At 28.7% G+C, this 21,272-nt stretch overlaps 1 protein-coding gene across 3 annotated transcripts in view; it reads left to right on the top strand.

The window, feature by feature from the left end:
* LOC127278718 (acetylcholine receptor subunit alpha-like 1) overlaps positions 1-21,272 on the top strand; it is a 256,681-nt gene that overhangs the window by 199,130 nt on the left and 36,279 nt on the right. For all 3 annotated transcript variants that reach the window (XR_007842537.1, XM_051300547.1, XM_051300546.1), the window contains 2 exons: positions 6,967-7,147; positions 18,799-19,722. Coding sequence is in view for 2 of the 3 variants with exons in the window: in XM_051300547.1 (XP_051156504.1) it covers positions 6,967-7,147; positions 18,799-19,722 (1,105 nt within the window). In the remaining variant the exon portion in view is untranslated. The remainder of the gene's footprint in view (positions 1-6,966; positions 7,148-18,798; positions 19,723-21,272) is intronic.

Genomic DNA, 21,272 nt, shown 5'->3' with positions numbered 1-21,272 from the left:
AATTTCCTTTTGTACTTCTTTTAAATTATATTTCAATAAACAATACTTGTAACAGAATTCTTAGTCTTTTCTTATTTTCTACTCCCACTTTTTCATATAAAATAGTTTCAATTTTTCTTTCTCTATATAGTGGCTTGGCGGAACGTTCTAAAAGGATAAACGATCGCACATAAAAATAAACAGAATTACGAGTTTTTTTTCTCACACACTTTCGGTAAACTTTAAATTCTGGCAGCTTGATGCCTCCCCTAACCTCAAAATTGATAATTTTATATTAATTAATTTTCCGGTTTGTAACACAAGTAACAAACATTTTTTTTTATTAAATTAGTCTAAGCTTGGAGGTTATGTTCATGAAAATAAGTCAATTAATCACTGGACTCATTTGAAAATAAAATAATTATAATCCTTACAATTTACATGAAAAATAATATTCCACTTTTAATACTATTGAGAGAAGGAGATTTTATTATTTTTGTTCAAATGAATTTCTAACCTTTAAATTAATGACGAATACAATACACATTGAAAAAATACATATAAAAGTATACACTTTAAGCTTTATTTTGAAGGGTAAAAAAGAAAAACAAGTTGTAAATTCAGATGTTCATTACATGAACATTTTGCTTCCTCTTTACGATCAGCAAACAAATTTGCTTCCTCGTGGACAAAGCATAATTTTATAAGTTTTGAGTTTGTTTTAAAACTTTACGTTATTTGAAAGAGCAGGACAATACTTTTTGAAAACATATATGTCAAAATTTTTCTCACCTTTTTATACAAGTTATGATTTTTCAAAAAATCCACTGAAATACATTAGTGGCGATCATGTGGCCTAACAGTCACATACTTTTAAACAAATTTAAAAAAAAATTTGCATTTTCAACTACGAATAATTGCTGATGAAAAATATTGGAAATCCAACTGTATTGAGTTCAACAACATGGACTTTCCAATTGTGCTTGTCATTCTGTCTGCTTCTCTACAAGCACACGATAACACTGGAAAGAGTTTTCAGATTCAGTTCGGTTGTGAAATCTAGTCTCTACAACTAAAAAGCAATCACAAGTTCGTTTGTTAGCTCATATATTGACTATTTAAATATCATTTACAATTTATTGTCAGAAAGAAATGTTCTGAATGTAAAATAAAACTTTGAAATAAATTCACTGTCCATACAGTTATTGTTTTTAAAACTGTTTCATTTAAATTGGTTTATACTCTTGTCATAACCTTTTCCTAATTTAGTGAAAATAAAATAAAAAAATTATTTTTATCACAGTTTGAGGCTATTTTTAAAAGTGTAAATATATTTTTGTAAATCTAAATCTAAAATTTAGAATCAATTGAAACATTTTACTCGTATGAACAGTGAATTTATTTCAGATTTATTTAACATGACGAACATTTTTTTCTGACAAGAAATTGTAAATGATATTTAAATATCCAATATGTATAATGGATTGCTTCTGATTGCTTTTTAATTCTAGAGACTAGATTTCACAAGCGAATTGAATCTGTCGAAAACCTTTTCTTAAATTCAGTGAAAATAAAACAAGAAAAAAAGTATTTTTATATCACAGTTTGAGGCTATTTTTGAAATTGTATATGTATATATATTTTCGCTTTATTAAATCATATGTAGAGTGTAAAATTTAAATTCACTTGAACGAAAAAGTGAATTTATTATATTTTATCATATATATATAGAAAGCTTCATAAATTTTGGAGATTTTGAAAAATAGTTTTATCCCTCGAGCAAAAGTATAAAAATTTCGCGTGAACTGGAGAATTTGGCGCAGTTCCTTCGAGTTAAATGTAGGTCTATATATCTAAACCGTTAGATTTACCCTGGCATGGTGTGACTCTCGGGGTGGAGTCTGAGTGCAGCTGAGGGTAAAAGAGGACGGCAAAAGGGATCGATAGGGTGCGCGCTACGATACGATTCTTCGAATTCTGCTTTTAGTTTTTATTTTTTTTTTCGCTGTACTTTCTTCTTTTCCTTCTTCTTTTCTACCGAAAGAAGATTGGACTCGATTAAAATCTGCCATAAATCAACGTGTTCTCTTCTAAAACTTTTCTAGATTCATGCTCGAAAAACTGGCTTTCGTAAAATGTCACAGAAAAGTCTCGACTGTCTGCGCTCTCTTTTTTTTCTCTAATCGACTCCTCGATGAAAGATATAATCTTTACCGCAGCATCCCACGTCAAAAAAAAAAACGTATAAATTCAAAACATTTATTTAGAATCTATCTATCTCAATTAATGCAGTAAGTCCAATGGTATATAGAAAAGTACTTTACAAATAACATTTTTTTAACATTTTTCCTAACAAACCATCATTTAAAAAAAGTTCCATTAAAATTTCTAGAAAGTTTAATTTTATAGGAGCTTCCATGAAGATTTCTTGAAGGTTGTAGAAGGTTTCATGCTTAGATTCTATAAAGTTTCATCATTTTCGAAGCTTCGATGAATTTTCTAGACATGTCTATGATGATTCCCGATAGGTTCTAGAAGATTTCATGCAAAGATTTTAGAAAGTTTCTAGAATGTTCGATAAAGTTTCTAAAATTTCTAAAATGTTTTTACTTCTTTTTTAGATAAATTTTAGCTACATTTCTACACTGAGAAAAATATGCTATTGAATCAACAACATTTCTGCCAAAGGCATAAAAGTTATTGATTAAAAAGTATATGCTATAGAATTTGTAAAATGTTACACCGTCCGACAAAATTCAACTTTTTTTTTGACCCACAAAAAATCCCACATTTTTGGAAACTAGGACCCAAAAAAAATACCCGTATCTGGCCGTTTTGCTAGATCAAGTCGTTTGTGGTTTTTAGGGGTGAAAATAGTCCCTAAATGAAAAGTGACAAGATATCTTTTAAAAATTATTAATATTTTATAAAACTTGGTATCTGGGGGTTATCGGGGTCGCTGATTATTAATCTAATGTTAGATTTTCAAAATGGCGGTCAAAATTTTAAAAAGTTTTCAAATTTTTTTAAACCTTGGTATCTATGGGTTTTTTGGGTCGCTGATGACGAATTTGATGTTAAATTTTTAAAATTCAAAATGGCAGATTAATAATCAGTGACTCCGAAAACCCCCAGATACCAAGTTTTATAAAATATTAATAATTTTTAAAAGATATCTTGTCACTTTTCATTTAGGAGTTGTTTTCAATCATTTTTATGCCTTTGCCAGAAATTCTGTTTAATTCAATAGCATATTTTTTTCAGTGTATAATATTTCTAAAGAGTTGCATAGTATTTACAATCATCTGTAGAGAGAAGGGAATGATATAAAGGTGCCTCATTTATTATATAATTATATTATTTTATAATATATTATATATTTAGAAAAGCAGGCTGAGATTACGTTAGAAATTGTCTCTGTAGAAACAGGTATAATATGTTGAGCTAAAATTATCGGTATTCCACGAAACCTACACACATTGATGGCAGAGTAGTATCCTTCGGTACATTCAGTGTCAGATCTCTGTTGATTAGAGCACGTATTTCACTTCATATGCGAAGTCAGCCCCAGGTTGTTGGTTGTACCCAACACACAGTATCTCTCTATGACATTCTATAGTGGTTGTAGATCTGGAAACACGTAGGCATCAAGTTATCTCAATGCTAATGGAAAGCTTTCCACTCTCTTACTAAAGAGAGAGAGAGAGAGAGAGAGAGAGAGAGTCCCTTTCGTGAAAGGGCTTTCCAATGAACAGGAATTTACTTGTGGCATAATCGGTTTTGCATGTAACCCACGAAAATGTATAATTTACGTTATCATTCTGGACATTTCATTTATATATATAGTAATATGTTAGTACTATCACATTTTATGCGCGGCATATAAATGAAGACGTGACATAACAAATTAAACACTTTTCCTGCATGAAATGAGAGACCCTCTGGTATAATAGAGAAATTGCCGCTGGAAAATATTTAAAAGGCACTGTCTGCTGAATAAATTAGTCTGCATAAGTTAAATCCGAGAAGGTGTCCAGTTTGTTTAATTAATAGTAGTTTTGGTTATTGCTATTAATTTTGATTAATAGAAGTTTTAAATAATGTAAAACAATACCATTTTTTAAGAACGAAAAGAATTTTTTCCAGTTGTGATATTTGTGTTGGTTGAATTTTATTATTTGTTTGAATAGACTTTACATATATATAGTTTGATTATTATCAGTGCTTCGAATGTAATGAATTTCAAAAAGTAAACACTGAGTAAAATGTTTGGTATCATCAAGAAAAATTTGATGGTCGCAAGTAAATTCTTTGTTTCGTACGGTAGAATCAAAATCATTTAGTTGACATTACCAAATTGTTTTTGTTGAATTGCTTTTGTTTGGTATACCAAATTTTTTAGTTCGTGCAACAAAATAATTTGATTCAGCTCATAGAAAATTAAAAGGTAATAAAATAAGCTGCAACGCTTATTATTTTAATCCAATTTTGCTTATTTTAATACCAAAATGGATTAAAATAAGCAAAATTGGATTAACCCCTTCGCAGTCTAGTAGAAAAATCGTTTGTAGGCCCAAAACGGTCAAAAAAAAGTTTCAAAAAAAATATCATATCATCGTATTAAAAGTTTTTGGGGTCGCTGAATTCAAATTTAAGGTCATATTTAAAAAATTCAAAATGGCGGACCCAAAATTGCCACCCAATACAGCAGAAAAAATTTAAAATTGACTCGATTCGTTCAAAATTCGGTACTTGGGGTTTTTTTGGGTAGCTGAATTCAAATCTGACCTCAAATTTTGATTCAGCGACCCCAAAAACCCCCGAGTACCGAATATTGAACGAATCGAATCAATTTTAAATTTTTTTCGCCATATTGGATCCGTCATTTTGAATATTTTAAATCAGTTTAGTATTTTCTTTCTAATGTGGACATATATGTATTCTAAAAAGTGCTTATCAAAATTATTTTCTAATCAATGGATAATTTTTTTTCTCATGTCGTATTAATAGAAATATAAAGCTTATATTTAATTTATAATTCATTAAATACATTTTTAAAAAAATTATTTCTTCAAAAGAAAATTGTGCAAATATGGAAAATTCTTTTAAGAAAGTTGTAACTAAAATTACATTTCACGTCTCAAATATAAGATAATTAGTTAAATTGTAATCATAAACACCAAAATGTGAAATAGTAAATGCTCATTGCTGCATTGCAGTCTAGAGGGAACTATATGAAGTTTCAGTTACAACAGCCAGTGGAGACATCCAGTGAGTAACTAAATTCAGAACAGTCAAGTACTTTAGTCCCTTTAATATTCCAAGAGCGTGCGCTAAAGGTGAAGAAACTCCCGAGCCTCTGTTGCATTGGAATGAGTTCTTGTATAGTTACAAAATTCAAGCAACTGCTGCAACTATATATATGTATGTGGCATTAACTAATAATATAAGTGAATGAACAAATGAAAAAAGATAATGCATCATATATATATATATAGCGATGCCATTATTGCCACAACAACGTGACTTGGTTTGCTTTAACAATTTTTAAAACTAGATTTAACATTGAATTTATGCCACTTGTGTGAGACTGTTAAAAATCAAGGTTTTAACTTAACATTGTTCTTCTATTTTCCTTCTTTGGACTCAATTATGGAGAAAATTATACCTCGTCAAAGTTTACGGCTTTAGTTTTAACAAAAACTGAAAACTAAGTTTATGTGTTTAATTTCGTGGAAAACAAACTTTTAACGTTATAATTATGACCATTTTTTCCTTAACGCAGAGAGGGGGGGATAAAGTGACGTTTATCTAGTTTTGAACAAGTTTGATAAAGTTTTTTGCTCTTTTCCCTTTTTTTTTTTTTTTGAATGCTTCCATCAAAATTTTGAAATATCGTGCAAGTTTTATTTCAGAACTGTCTTTGAATTTCAAGAAAGTATAAAGACTTTTATATTGTTGGGGGAACGACTTATATAAGCTTTTGCAGGATTTTATCAAGTTCTGCAAAATTCAAGGGAGAGCTAAAAGTTTTTATCGCAAGATTTATTTTGTTAGATTTACATTGAATTGCGAAAGAGGATAGAACACAGGAGAGAACCTTTTTTCTGTGTACTCGGAAAACAATTTTCTAGAATAAAAAAAGAAAACATATATAATTTTGCATCAAATTCTAAAGCTTGCGTGCTTAAAAATACTGGGTAAACTTTTTAAACAGATTTTCTTCCTTTACTTTTTCATGGATATAAAGAAATTTCTTGTATATCAAAACAAAACCGAAAATTTTCACTTTATATTTGAGAATAATTTTTATGATTTTTTTTAACATGGTTTTAAAATAGAAAAAATCTAATTCAATGAGTGATGATTAATAGTTTTTTACTGTATGTAATTAATTGATTAGATATTTTAAAAAATACGAAAATTAGAGAAATATAAATAAGATTCCTTTTTCTGCCTTAGATTTAGATATTATTTTTACTATATATATATATATATATATATATTAAGGTTGTCAGACAGGTCAATGAAACATGACTCTTAAGTTTAATTCATTTATCAAAGCATCTAGAAAATTGAAAAGCAACCTAGGAATAATTGATTATCTTAGGAAAAATGGAATAACGAAGCACATTGCTTTTGTGATACAATTGAGAGTATCTAAATCTTTCTTTTGCATTAAATAAAGATACCTCGAAAAAGTACAAGTTTGGGTAGTTTTTTTACTGAAGGTGAAGTATATGTATAATATTGGATTCTGACATGGATACAGAGACAGGAGTGAAACGGATCGATATACCTTGTGGGAACATTCATAATAGACAGGATAACGAAAGAAGGGAGATATAACCAGCAAACTGCAAACTTTAAGTGGTTCACGTAAAGTCGTATTTTCCTTTCATATATATATATATATAGTCTCGAAAGTTTTCGCAACGACTTCACTCTGAAACCAGAATCGTAATCTTTTCTTTTCGTTTTTTTCAGCGCGGATGGAAACTACGAGGTGACCATAATGACGAAGGCTATCTTACATCATACTGGCAAAGTGGTATGGAAGCCCCCGGCGATCTACAAGTCATTTTGCGAGATCGACGTGGAATACTTCCCCTTCGATGAGCAGACTTGCTTTATGAAATTTGGCTCGTGGACGTACGATGGGTACACGGTAAGTAGATATAGTAATTTCAACTAAGAAGTTCCGTCGACAATTTCCATCCGACTTTCCACAAACTTAACCACTATAAACTATTTCGATTCCCTTCAGAAATGTAGTTTCATCATTCTTACAATTTCATTATGAAATAATTAGATAATTTATATTATATATTGCAATATCTTTTATCTATATTTTGAAAATATTCACTAAAATTATAGACACATTATCATCTTAGGCGGAAAAATTATTTATGTAATTTATTTTAAAATTATTCATACCCAGATAGCACGTAAGCTTGCAGAAACCTTGCGGCAAGCTTCAAGTGTCCCACTTGACCCAAGCTTACATTACTCAGTAAGCTTACAGCAAGGTTGATGCAAGATTGCTAAACAGCCTTACTTTGAACCTAAAATAATTTTTTTTAATGTTTCGTCTAATTTATGTACCTTACACTGCAATCTTTCGGTAAGCTTACCATGAAAGCTTGGGTCAGGTGGGACATTTGAAGCTTGCGGCAAGTTTGCCGTGCAAGGTTGACAATATTGCACGGCAAGCCTGCCGCAAGATTGCTGCAAGCTTACGTGCCATCTGGTGAGATTTTTTGGACTATTACCAGTAGGTCACGTCCACCAATTAGAATCGCTTATTACTATAACCTTAGTGGCAAAAAATGGAACTACTACGAGTAGATCAAAAACATAAACCACGCCCCCAAGAGAGATTCCAATATATAGTTTTTTCTTTATTATTTTAAGAAAAAATTTTCACATTTGCCCCAACAAAGATGACGTTTATAAATGAAGAGAGAAACTACAAAACGGTTTTATTATTTAAATTTTATGTTTATTGCCACATTAAAATTTAGTAAAATTTTGCATATTTTCTCAAAATTTAAAAAGAAGCTCAATAATGCATAAATTTTTAACAACTTTTGCACAGTTTTTAAATATACAAAATAATTATTCAAAAGTTATGCATAATTTTTTCCAGCTTTGGTTCTATTTAAGTATTATTATGAGTAAGCATATTTTGGAATGTTTATTAATCATTTCATATATGAGAATTTGAAAAATTTTTGTAGCCCCTATTCGAAGTTAATTGAAGATGACTTTTCAAAAAATCTTCAGTGTCAGTAGAAAACTTTAGTTTCAGTCAGATGAAAGGTTTTAAATTCCTGTAATTTTTGTAAAAGTTAATTTCAGCCGGAAAATCGTTTTAAATTCTTGTTATTTGAATATTTAAAGTAAAAGTGATTCAGGCAGAAATTAAATTTAAATTCTTATCATTTTTAGGGCTCGAAGTGTACTATTGATTTTATCGACAAATTTTTTCTCATGCATTTTAGGTTATGTTTATAAGCTGTCACTTTTTAATTATCGAATTGCACATTGTCTTTGATTTTCTGTTATTTTCATTTGCAAATTAAATAATGAAATGGTCTCCGCAATTGTACTATTACCAAAATATCTGAAAAAAATTCGTTTAATTTTGAGTCGATTCAATTCGGCCATGATTGATATAAATTGATTAAACTTTTTGCATCAAAAAATGAGACCGTTTAGTGTATCATTTCTAAAAATGATACACAAAACGATCTCTTTTTGATATAACTTATGTGCATCAAAACGTTGCAATAGAAAAAGAGACAACCAAGTTTACTGTGAGTGAAAGATAGTTTCAATTAGATCAAATGTTTTAAATTCCTTAGGCAGACATGGTTTTTCCCAATTCTTCTAATTTCGGTATCAGGGGGAAAAAGTTAATTTAAGTCAGAGAGAAAATTTTAAATTCTTGAAAATATAATAGTAGTATAAGTAAGTTACAGTCAGACATAGCTTAATTTTATTCTTATCGTAATGTTAGTTTTAGCAGTAAAAGTCAGTTTTAGTCAGATAACAAGTTTTAAATTCCTGTCATTTTAGTATACATTCTTTATGAATTTTAACTTATATTCAAATTTAGAAAGTATTTAAATTGTAATTTTATCAACAGCAGTAAAAGACTAAACATTTTAAATTTTTATTATATTTGTGTCTGTAATAGTTGACAGTTTCACAGAAAATTATAATGTATTAAAATAAGCTGCAACGCTTATTATTTTAATCTAATTTTGCTTATTTTAATACCAAAATGGATTAAAATAATAAGCGGTGCAGCTTATTTTAATGCATTTTAATTTTCTGTGTTAAAAAAGACAACATTTTTTGAGTTCTTCTTATTTTTTATATCAGTAATAAAAAGCAGTATTAGTCAGAAAAATTTCTTGTTTTCCTTACAATTTTAAAATCAATATTATATACAAGTGAATAAAAATACGAAAACTATAATTATCGAGATACTTAGTTTGGATACGTTCAAACTTTGCGAATTTAAGAGAGTTTTAAGAGAAACTTCTCAAATTTACGAGCATGAAAAAGATGAACTATTCAAATTTAAGGAGGTTTTAATTTATAGGGTTTAGTAGTAAAAAGTTTTTGCCTATGTGCGGCATAAAAGTTGAGAGTCATGATAAAAGTGTTATTAACAGTATGCAACTGTTAGGTCACGTGATCGCCGCAATATTAATATATCAGTTGAATTTCTCGTAAAAAATACCCCATGCAGAAATGGGATACTGACCATATTTCCCCATCTCTAATTATGACCATTTCCAAAAAAACTGACTATGTGTTCGACAAGATTGTTATACGCTGTTCCCGTCCAAAACTCTATTTATGGGAAAACTTTTCTGGGCCTATTTTGTGAAATTATTTTTATTGTAAATAAATGACAGTTTTTACAAATTTTTATTTAATATTCTATTTAAGATTATTACATAATATATAGTTTATAAAACAGTCGAGAATAATTTTGATAACACTTGCACGCATGGGGGATCGAACTCAGGACCCTTGGGACGCGAGCTGAGTACTCTAATAATACTTATATTTTACATCTAATAATAATTTATAATCAAAGTTCAAATTGTTGATTGTTTCGCTATATTCCTACAATAAAATATTATTTAAACACTTGTATATAATGATTCCCTTTAAATTACCTTTTTTTCACTAAAAGTAATTTTAAAAACTTAGCTTTTACAGTTTTTAAAAAATTGTTAAAATAGTAATTTAAAAATTTCTTTTAATTTTTAATAACTTCTAACGAATGCTTATGTTAAAAATTTATTTTATTTGCATTTTTTTTTTAACAAGAAATACTATTAAGGTCCTGACTGGAGCCCCATTTTCAATACGGCAAAATGGGAATATTTCTGCAGGGGACTATTATAAACAGATTAAGCTGAGAATTTTGTGGAGAACTCTAAAAATATATTGACAATGGTGTTGAATTATTTTTATTAAAAAATATTATAGTAAATTCATATAGAAAATGTGAATTGAGAAGAAACATTTTTTGAGAAATCCATCGAAAAATTAAACATTACGACGATCACGTGATCTAACAATCATGCACTGTGAAAAAAAATGATATTTTTCTTTTTTTCTTTACTTGACAATTTTTGCTGCTGTCAGGGAAATGAAGGAAGATGGATTGATTTTTTTTTGTTCATAACCAACAATCATAAAAATTGAAAGGATATACAGAAATATAATCAAGTGATTGTATTGTGGTTGTGTCTTTTTTTTTTAATGTGCATTGTTTTCTTTTATCTCTAATGGTTTTTTCACTTGGCCAGATTTATTTGTGGTTTGTAAAATCCTGCTGTTTGAGAGTCTAACTTTAAAAATAAATCTTTCGCGAGAATGTGTCACTGCTGTCAGGAACACTACATAACCCGCCTACATGCATACACTCTCATGTCACCAATTTTTACTTGATATACTTGAATGTATTGAATTCTATTTCGTATTTGACAGGGAGAATTTTTCTACATAGATTGAATTTTGAGTAAAAAATTTTTTATTCAAAAAAAAATTATTGAAATAAGGTAACAACAGTTTTCAAAGACACAAGTATATATGTATATATATTTAATATCTATATCGAAAAATGTGTCGATATTTGTTATGAATATTATTAAAGTACAAAGTAAGTTCATAAAATAGTGACAAATGAACTTTGAATGAGTTATTATATCGTGAAACACATTCAATTAGAGAATTATTAATTGATTCAGTTGTAAACGCGTAAAGATTGTTGCTGTTTATTTGATCGTAAATTGTTGAAATTGTAGTCTAAAGTCAATATTCAAATAACAGAGATTATAATCATACCTTCAAGTTTGTGCGAACATATGAGATTATTTACTGCTAAAGTTATGAATACTGAAACTCAGTAGCCGCTCCAAGCTTATAACTTAGATTTGATATATACGTATACACACCTGAAGTAATTTTCATTTTATTCATTAGTATAATTACTCCATTTGAAATTAATGCGCACAATTTTATTTATCTTTCTTTTTTTTTGTCTACAAAGCAATAAAAAAGTAGTTTAATATAGGAACAATTTGTTCTATTTGAAATAAATCTAGTTTTATTGCTCTTGAAACTTTTAGATTCTTTTTCTCGAAATTTCTTCACGTTCTTCCTATTTTCGTTTTTTTTTTTTTTTTTTTTTTTTTATTTTATTAATTTCTTCAAGAATGATGTATGAATTGCTGAGTTTTGTAATATTGCTGAGAGGAAATCTTGTTTTTAATATTCGACAAGTGTTCTTCAAAAATTGAACATATTTGAGGGAACTAAATCATTTTTCTTATCGTTCGTGCAATGTGAAAATGCCTTATGTATTAAAATTAATGATCATGTCAGCAAAAAAAAAAAAATTCATTCAACACACCATCCTTACCAAGTCCATGGCAGGAACTACTTATTGATTTTTTGGACGTAGCAAGCACCATAAATTCTCGACTCTCTAGTAGTGTGACGCACCCTAAACTCTCCTCCAAGCACAGTGAACGTTTCGCAGACGATAACACAATGATGTGAAACCTTATTTTATAGTGTAGCACTTATAATTTCTTTGATAAAGAGGGTAAACCACGCTATCGATAATATTTACCAATTTATGCTTTGCTATAAATTATATAAAACCACACAATTCAAAACATGAAGAAGAAAAAAAAAAAGATGAAAATGACTTCTTTGGTTTATTCATTTGGAAAATTTATAGAAAATTTATGGCACTGATTTTGACAAAGTTAAAGAGAAAAAAAATTTATGAATAAGATTTGTTCTTATATTGTGAATGTGTTGCATATTGACTGAAATTAAAATACAATTAAAGAATTTTCATTTGTTTAAAATTTATATTTAACAATTTAACGGAACTTTTAATTGTAAGTGAATTTTTACTCAACATAATTTTTCGTTATATTTCATAATAAAAGGTTCATTAATAGATCAATTGATTCGTATTTAAGTATTTTCTAAGTTGGTTATGATAATTTTAAAGTTACATAAAGATTTTTAAACAAATAATGCAAAAAAGTTCGGTTTTTCAAAATTTTCGTTCATTTTTTAAAAAAATGATTTTTGGATAGGTTGCGTCCACGTAAATCTCACTTTTATTCTCATGTTCGCTTTCACTTTCGGAATTTTTGTTTTTACATTCTCATTTTCACTATTATTTTTACTTTTATTTGTACTTGAGAATAATATATAAGAGTGAAAAAGTGAAAAAGTAAAAAACAATTTTTCGAAAGTGAAAGTGAAAGTGAGAATAAGTGTGAGAGTTAAGTGAACGTACACCCTACTAAGGTCGAAAAACATAATGATACATCAAAAAATTGAATTTGAAAAATTTTTATTTTTTATCACAAATAAAATTTTATTTCGAGCAAATAACATTTTTATTTAAACCAAATAAAATTTATTTAAAACAAATTAAATATTGAGTCAAATATATTATTTCACTGAGAATATATAAAAATTTAGATTAACCCCTTCACTGTTATTGACCTCTATAGAGGCATAAAAATATCGTGCCACCAGTGTGTGTATGACCGCTATAGTAGCATCTAGAAAAAAATAAGTAGACACAATACGATAAACTTGTCAGTGGGTATTCTTAGGTATGGTAACATCAAGTTTTTTTTTTTTAATTTTTTTTACCACATACGGGGCACGGAAGCTTTATTTCTGCTACACAGCGAAGGGGTTAAATATAAAGATTGAACAAACAATTTTGTTAATTAGGTATTTTTTCACAATGGAAATTTTGTTAAATGAAAATTGTGTTAAATAAAAATTCAATGAACTAAAGAATTTGATATAAAAAAAAATTCGTAAAAAAAGCAGGGATTTATTCTTAAAAAAGTATATCTCACAAATATAATATTTTTCCAGAGTAAAACTTTTTTAATAGAATAAACCTTATGAAATTTTCAAAAAAAAAATATATATATATATATATATCTTTTGCACTTGATGCGATAACTGGAGAAGTAGTGTATACCCCAATTCAGGTATATTTGTACAGAATTACCTTTCTAGTCGAATTGGAACTTTGGATATATTTTGTAAATAGTTCATTCGTAATTTGAAAATTCTATTTCGTTGAATGCAAGTTCATTTGCCTCAATTGTGGACATTTGTCACAAAAAAAAAAGAAAGAAAGCTTTCGTGAACTATATCGAATTTGATGAATATATACTACTGAATAAAGTCATTTGTATAGTCAGAAAATTAATAAACTTTAAAAATCATTCTTTAATCGATTTATATGTTTTAAAAATTCATTTTGATTAAAAAAATTTTATTTTCAATATGAATAAAAATTTATTTGATTCCAATAATTGGTTACTTGACTATTATTAAAATGATTATTTACTTAAACCGATTAATTTTTATTTGAATTAAATAAACTTTATTTGAATAAATAATTTCTGTATTTGAAGCAAATACCATTTAATTGATTCAATAATTATTTGATACAAATAAATATTTATTTGATAATAGTCAAAAATAATCGATTATTTAAATTAAATAAATTTCTTTTTTCAGTATATATTTACTTTATTTTTAATAAATAATAAATTTAATGTTTATATTTAATATTTTTGAGGGTTTTTTTATATATATATATATATGTTATTAGAAAAAACTAACTGCAAAAACAATTTATATAAAAAAGGAGAGAAAAAAAAAACCTTTCTTTTCCTGTATTTTATTCAAGTCTTCTTTTTAAGATAACTTTCATCTCGACCGACGAACCGAAAAAGAGTTGTAAAAAACCGAGTTCGGACTTTTCTTCTCTCGGAAGGGGAGTTAATGTCAAACGTACAAGTCATGGCTGATATAATTCAGGCGATCTTGATCGGAGAAGACATTTCCGGGTTCCGAGTCGTGGATTCTTTGTCCATTTCCGAGGAAAAAGTTGGAAGAAGCTTTTCTCAGTTTGTATCTAGAATTTTATCCTCAATCCCAATTTCGATACGGAACACAGTCCCTGGGTCCCCATTAAGGGCATCCAATATCTTTTTTTAAAAAAAAGAAAAAAAGAAAAAGAAAAAAACAATCACAAACAAAATGGACGAAGATCAATATTCGACTCATTGAGAAAAAAAAGGAGCAAATCTTGATTCGTTTTGAGATGATTGAGATTTTTTTTTTTGGAGAAAGGAAAAAAGAGAGAAAAAAGAAAGAAAGAGTGAAGGAGAGAAATCTGACGCTGAAGATCCGCCAATAATGTAGGCAGATATATTCATTGCCCCAGGACAGTAATGGCGAATTGCTAAAATCTTCTGTTCCTTTCAAGCGGTTGCGATTATCTCTTAAGCTGAAAAGGCTCGAATGTTTCGTTGGATGGGAAAGAAGCGACGCTTTGGGGACTTTGCGTGGAGGGTGGAATTCTGCGGTGGAATTATTTCAAAAATGGATAGAAAGCGAACCACGTAAAGTTGTTCGGCAGGAAGGGGGGGGGGGGGATGAAGTAAAAGGGAGAGATGCGATGCTTTGAAACTTACCACCGCACGAGAATACCAAACTATGTGGAAGATTATCTCTAACCGTTTAACGGAACAATTCTGTAAAACGCAGCTTTTCAACCACATGCTTCTAGATATTGCTTCCAACGAGCTCCAATTGTTTTTAAAATGGCCAAGCTGTTATTGAAAAATGAGTTGTGAAGCAATATAACCGACTGTTTCGTTTTGAGTTTTTTTTTTTCTATTTCTTTTAATGAAACTGTTTCTTTTGACAAAACTAAAGGTAAAACGACTTTCTTGAGATTATTTTTAACTTGAAAAATCAAGAATATTACAAAAGTAGGGAAAAATTAATATAGATAAGAGTGGGCAATTTTTTTTTAGGAATATTTCACTGAAAAAAAATAAAGTCTCAAAATAAAAAGAATATTCCTTTCAAAATTAATTTTACATTTCATTTTCAAAATATGAAATCACTTTAAAAAGAGAGACTATTTTTTTTATTTGAGAATATTTTGATTAAAATATAACTTTTAATCATTCATCTTTGAATGGAATTTTTCTTTTGCATTTATATTTTTTGTTCTGAAAAATTGAAATCATTTCTCTCTAAATGAAACAAATTGGTAATAGGAGAAAGATAATTTTTTTTAAAAACTTTTTTTAATTAATAATAATTTGATTGCTGTATTTCTTTCTCTAAAAATGATTCCTGTCTTTATAATTAAATTGATAAATATGTAAAGAAAAGTTTTTACCATGACCTATTTTTTTTTTAATTTTGTAAATATAGAAAAAATTATTTTTTATTTATTTCATTATAAATTAAGGGGGATCTTGCAAAGACCCATAAAGTTAATTGTATGTTGATAAGTATACTTGACGGAAAATATCTCAAAAACTCTATATATCTTACATGAACTTTATTTTCATTAAGGATGAGATCTTTCAAGAGCCTCGTTAAATTTAATCCTGCTTAAACTTTAAGATTTAATGAGTTAAATTTTATAAAGTTATTTTATTTGTGAATTTTAAATTAAGTTAAAAAGTTGCTAAACGGATTCTTATACATTTAAATCCCCTGTGAATATCAACTGCGACTAGGATATACTTTCATGTTGATGAAAAAAAAGTGCATAGGTATTTGCAATTTTTATTTTCAGAAAAACTATACTTATTTTGAATCCAGAATTTCTCAAATTAGATCAAAAAAATAAGATTAAAAAATTTGATAAAAATTACAATATTGTTCACTAACTTTAAACAAAAAACACAAAATGTTAAATATGATAAATGCACTGATCGCGGCGCGGTTCGAGTCAAAACACCTTTGAAATAGAAAATTCGACATTTCTATTTTATAAACTCAATTTAAGACTTATTAAACTAAAATCTTATGTTACAGTAATACCCCGGACTTACGCGATAGGTGGGACCGAGCGACGACCGTGTAAATCGAATTCGCGTAAACCGGGGTTTAAGTTTTCATATCAAAAAAATACAATAATTTAGAATTTAGAAGAAATATGTTTAATAAAATATCAACATAAAAATCAATAATAAATTATTTATTAATTAATTACAAGTTAATTCGCGCGGCCATAAAAAAACTGCGTATCTCCGAATTCGCGTAAAACGAGGTAGCGTAAGTCGGGGTTTTACTGTATTTAGATATTAAAAAAAATTTTAACGTTATAAAAATCGATTATTTAAACAAATATGCGAAATTAAAACTAATACCGTAATTTTCTATTGCGGCGCGTTTGTATCAGTTTCGGTGTATCAATTTCGGTAACCAAAATTACGTGTATTTTGAAGATACTTTGCCCGCCGAAATTAGAGCCAATGAAAATATTAAAAATGTTTCAATTACGGTGAGAAAAAAATTTTGATCTCAAATAATTTAATTAATAATTGTTTAAATGTGCATCTTCATTAGTAATATTGTATCAAAAAAAAAATTAAAATAATTTTTTTAAATCATTTTGCAACAGTTATATTAAATATAATAGTAATAATAGTTATTTTTTATGAACGCGCCGTAATTGGTACACTTACCTTAATTATTATTTGACAAAAAATTTTAGACAAAAATATATTTTTTTAAAATTACAACTGGATGTTTCAAAATTTGTGAAAATGTTGCAACTCAAGAATTTTCATCTTTTTCGTCTGCTAAACACAAAACGCATGCGTAGATCTACGCGGTTTTTTTTTTTAATTTAATAAATTCACTTCTCCACCACTCTCACCTGAGTTGCATCAGTTTCCCCACAAGAGCGCTAGTATCGCTAACTAAGCACGACTCGAACAGAAAAGAAAAATTGTCATTAAAATTTTTCGAATGTACCCATAGAGAGTGGGATCTCCTTATTGGGATCTGAAATCATAGGGAATTATGGGGAAACTGACCTCGTTGGGTCAGCCATCTTGATTTTTTATCTCTTTCTTCTACATATATTTTAAAAAGGATGAAACGAAAAATGGCTGACACAACGAGGTCGTCACCAGATGGCGTATCGCAGTATTTCAGATCCCAATACTATACCTACTTTGTGTTGATAAAACCAATTTTTAATTTGAGGTTATGTCAATTAAACCGCCTGAACTGCAATGATATTTGTATTTATTTTTCGATTTAAGGATGTTGGAGAATTGACATACACTGTTAAAAATGTTTGTAGTTTTAATATACATAAAGTACTTAAATTTAAGAAACTGGTATATTAGAGTGTAATTCATATACAAAGTATATTAAATTTTGTCACTGAAAAAAATTCAAATAAAAAAATTGCATTTTACTCAATTTATACATGTTCTTGTGTACAAAATAAGGTTTTTATTAATAAAGCAAAGTAATTTCTTTCATGTAAATACAAGTTTAAATCAATTTACATTGTAAAAATGCATATAATTTGACATTTATAGTACTTAACCTAAATGTCACATATAAGTATTAAAATTCTTGTATTTAGAATGTTTTTTTTGAAAAATTTTCCCTTTATAAAACATTATTTGGACATAAACAACACAATAGTTAAAGAATTACGCACTGTTGTTTCAATTTCAAATAAATTTTCAATATCAAGGAAATAATGACCGTTTGGTGAAATAGGCATCTACAGCCGCCATGTTGTCACTTTAAATTTAATATACATGTATCTTAGATTTCAATACCTGTAGTGCATATTCGCTTCATACGCATGTATATTAAATCTAATACAGATTTTTCTAACAGTGTATATAATATACAAATTTTTGGCCAAATATTGCGGCTTTATTTAGCAATATTATAAAATGAACTAAAGAAAAAGTAAATGTTCATAATTTGGTAATGTCGTATTCTTTCCCTCTCAGTTTTGATAAAACCGTCAGTATTTTCTGCATAAAATGATTACTTATGTACTTATGAAACTGATTTCTTCGCTTTATCGAAAACCATTTTAATAAATAACTAAAATTTACTATAAACATCTTTTTAAACACTAAAAATCACATTTTTTAATCTCATTAAAAAAAATTTATTATAATTATTCAGTAAATTGTAGTAAATCCTTTCTTAGAGAAAAAAAGTACTATTATTTCCACTTGCAGATCCGCAGTGAAAGGTCTCTTTGAAATATTTTCAGTTCTAGGTGAAACAATGTAAATTCTCCAACGACCTTAATGAAACTCTAAAAGTGGAAAGCGAGTTGTAACATTTTTTTTTACCATAAACGCAAGCATAAATTTAAATTAAAAAACAAAAATGAAATACTATATTGAGTGATGTGATATTTGTTAATAGGTCGATTTGAGGCATCTTCTGCAAGCGGAAGATACGAATAACATCGATGTGGGAATCGACCTGACGGATTACTACATCTCCGTGGAATGGGACATCTTACGTGTACCAGCTGTACGCAATGAGAAATTCTATGTTTGCTGCGAAGAGCCGTATCCGGATGTCATTTTTTACATCACACTACGCCGTAAAACCCTTTTCTACACGGTGAATCTAATAATACCATGTGTGGGCATATCGTTCCTTTCGGTGTTGGTGTTTTATTTGCCAAGTGACAGTGGTGAGAAAGTTTCCCTCTCAATTTCTATCCTTCTATCATTAACCGTGTTCTTTCTTCTCCTTGTGGAAATCATACCATCCACATCGCTCACGGTTCCATTATTAGGTAAATATCTCCTTTTTACAATGGTATTGGTGACGTTATCAGTGGTAGTGACCATAGCAGTGCTCAATGTGAATTTTCGCTCTCCAGTGACACACAGAATGTCAAAGTGGGTGAAAGTTGTTTTCATACAGGTAATACCAAAATTTTTAATGATGGAGAGGCCAAAAAGGGATAATGGCCAAAATGATAGCGATGAGGATGTGGACGATGGTAAACCACCAGAGGTCATACTCACCGATGTGTTTCATGTACAAGAGTCTGACGAATATGACACTTACTGTAGAAAGAGGTTCATTGAAGAAGTGCCGGGATTGCCACCATCAGTTGCGATCAGTGGTGTTGGACCATGTTATGACGATCCCCTGCCGGCTTTGCCATTGCCTGGTGCCGAAGACGATTTATTCGGTCCATCCAGTCCTGGTTATGTTCACGAGGACGTCAGTCCTACATTTGAAAAGCCACTGCTTAGGGAGGTTGAAAAAACGGTCGACGATGCCAGGTTCATTGCTCAACACGCCAAAAATAAGGACAAATTCGAAAGCGTAAGTCTTTAATCATTCATTTTATTTTTTTTTTTCACATTTCAAATATGATTGATATTTGCAATGACTCATTTAAATTTTTTTTTCTTTACTGTACATTTTTTTAGAATAAATTTATATGCAGATAAATGGCTTTTATAAGTAAAATGGATCGAGTTTAGTTAGACATTTCAAATTACAATGAATTGATTTTCTTCATTCAGAGAACATGTTAATTTGACTTAACTAAATAGTTTCTAATTAACCTATTCTGCTTGACACAATTAATAAATTTAGTTAATTCAAATAAAATTTGGTTCATTCCAATGAATGCATAAAAATTTAGTTAACAGAAACAACATTTTTATTTAAAGGTGCGTTTGTTCCATTTAACCAAATAATTGTCCTACTCTTAGTCTTTCATTGGCTGCCAAGACATATAACGAATATTCAAATGCTTGGTTAATAATTGACTACTAAGATTGGACCATTGTTGATAACCAATGATTGGCATCCAATACTGGCCCAATCTTTGTAGCCAATTATTAACCAAGCTTTTGAGAATCCGTTTTTTGCCTTGGTAGCCAATGACGGAACAATATTGGCTACCAATGATTGGCAACGACGTGATCATCACAAGATTTTATCAATCGTTGTCCAATATTGGAACGACTGGCTCCCAATGTTGGGCCATTATTAAACCAATAGTTTATTTCCCATTGTGTAATCAAACTTTTAGTTGAACAGCATGTAATTGTTAGATCACGTAATAACCACAATGTTATAATTTTTCAACCACTTTTCACGTAAAATACTGAATGAATTGAGTTGATATTTTAAAGAGAAGTCTAAAACTAGGTGTTCATTTCATGACCATTTAGCTTAACAATCCGTTAAAACGTTTCTAAGATAATTTGTACACAATATTTTGTGACATACACACACATACATCTGGGAATTTGCTCAGGACTTCATATATATTATTTCTAGATGAAAATGAGTCCATATAACCTAATTTTAAAAAATCGAAAAATGTCACAAATGCAAAGTTTCTTCATGAGGAAGCAATATAATAAAGAAGGACTATGATGTGAGAAAATTGTTGTGTTTATTGTATTAACTTGGAAATTGTCAGAAAAAGTTAGGAGTGAGATGTCATTTAATGCCATCATTCAAAATGATGTTTTTTATAACAATTTACAAGCATTTTATAATAATTATTTGCGAAAATATTGCAATTTTCGAACATCACAGCCATTCCTTATCATATTTTTAACTTCTTTACAAAATATCAATTCAATATAATTTTAGTATTTTACGAGAAAAGTGGTCGAAAAATTAACGTTGCGTTGTGGCGATCACGTGATCTAACAATCACATGCTGTAAATCATCCAAAAGTTTATTTGACTCAATCAAATTCTTTCTTCAATCGAAAAATTTATTAAAATAAACCAAACGTTTATTTATATCAAATAAATATTTATTTGAATCAAACAAATTTTGTTTGAAATAACCAAAATATTGTGTTAATACCAAAAAAATGTTTACAGGGGTGGAATAAATTTTTATT

This window comes from Leptopilina boulardi, unplaced genomic scaffold, assembly GCF_019393585.1.
Source record: "Leptopilina boulardi isolate dan_hultmark-lab unplaced genomic scaffold, ZJU_Lbou_2.1 LbouV2_210, whole genome shotgun sequence".
Classification (NCBI taxonomy): domain Eukaryota; kingdom Metazoa; phylum Arthropoda; class Insecta; order Hymenoptera; family Figitidae; genus Leptopilina; species Leptopilina boulardi.
Note: the sequence above shows the minus strand (reverse complement) of the source record. Positions and strands in the feature narration are given on the sequence as shown.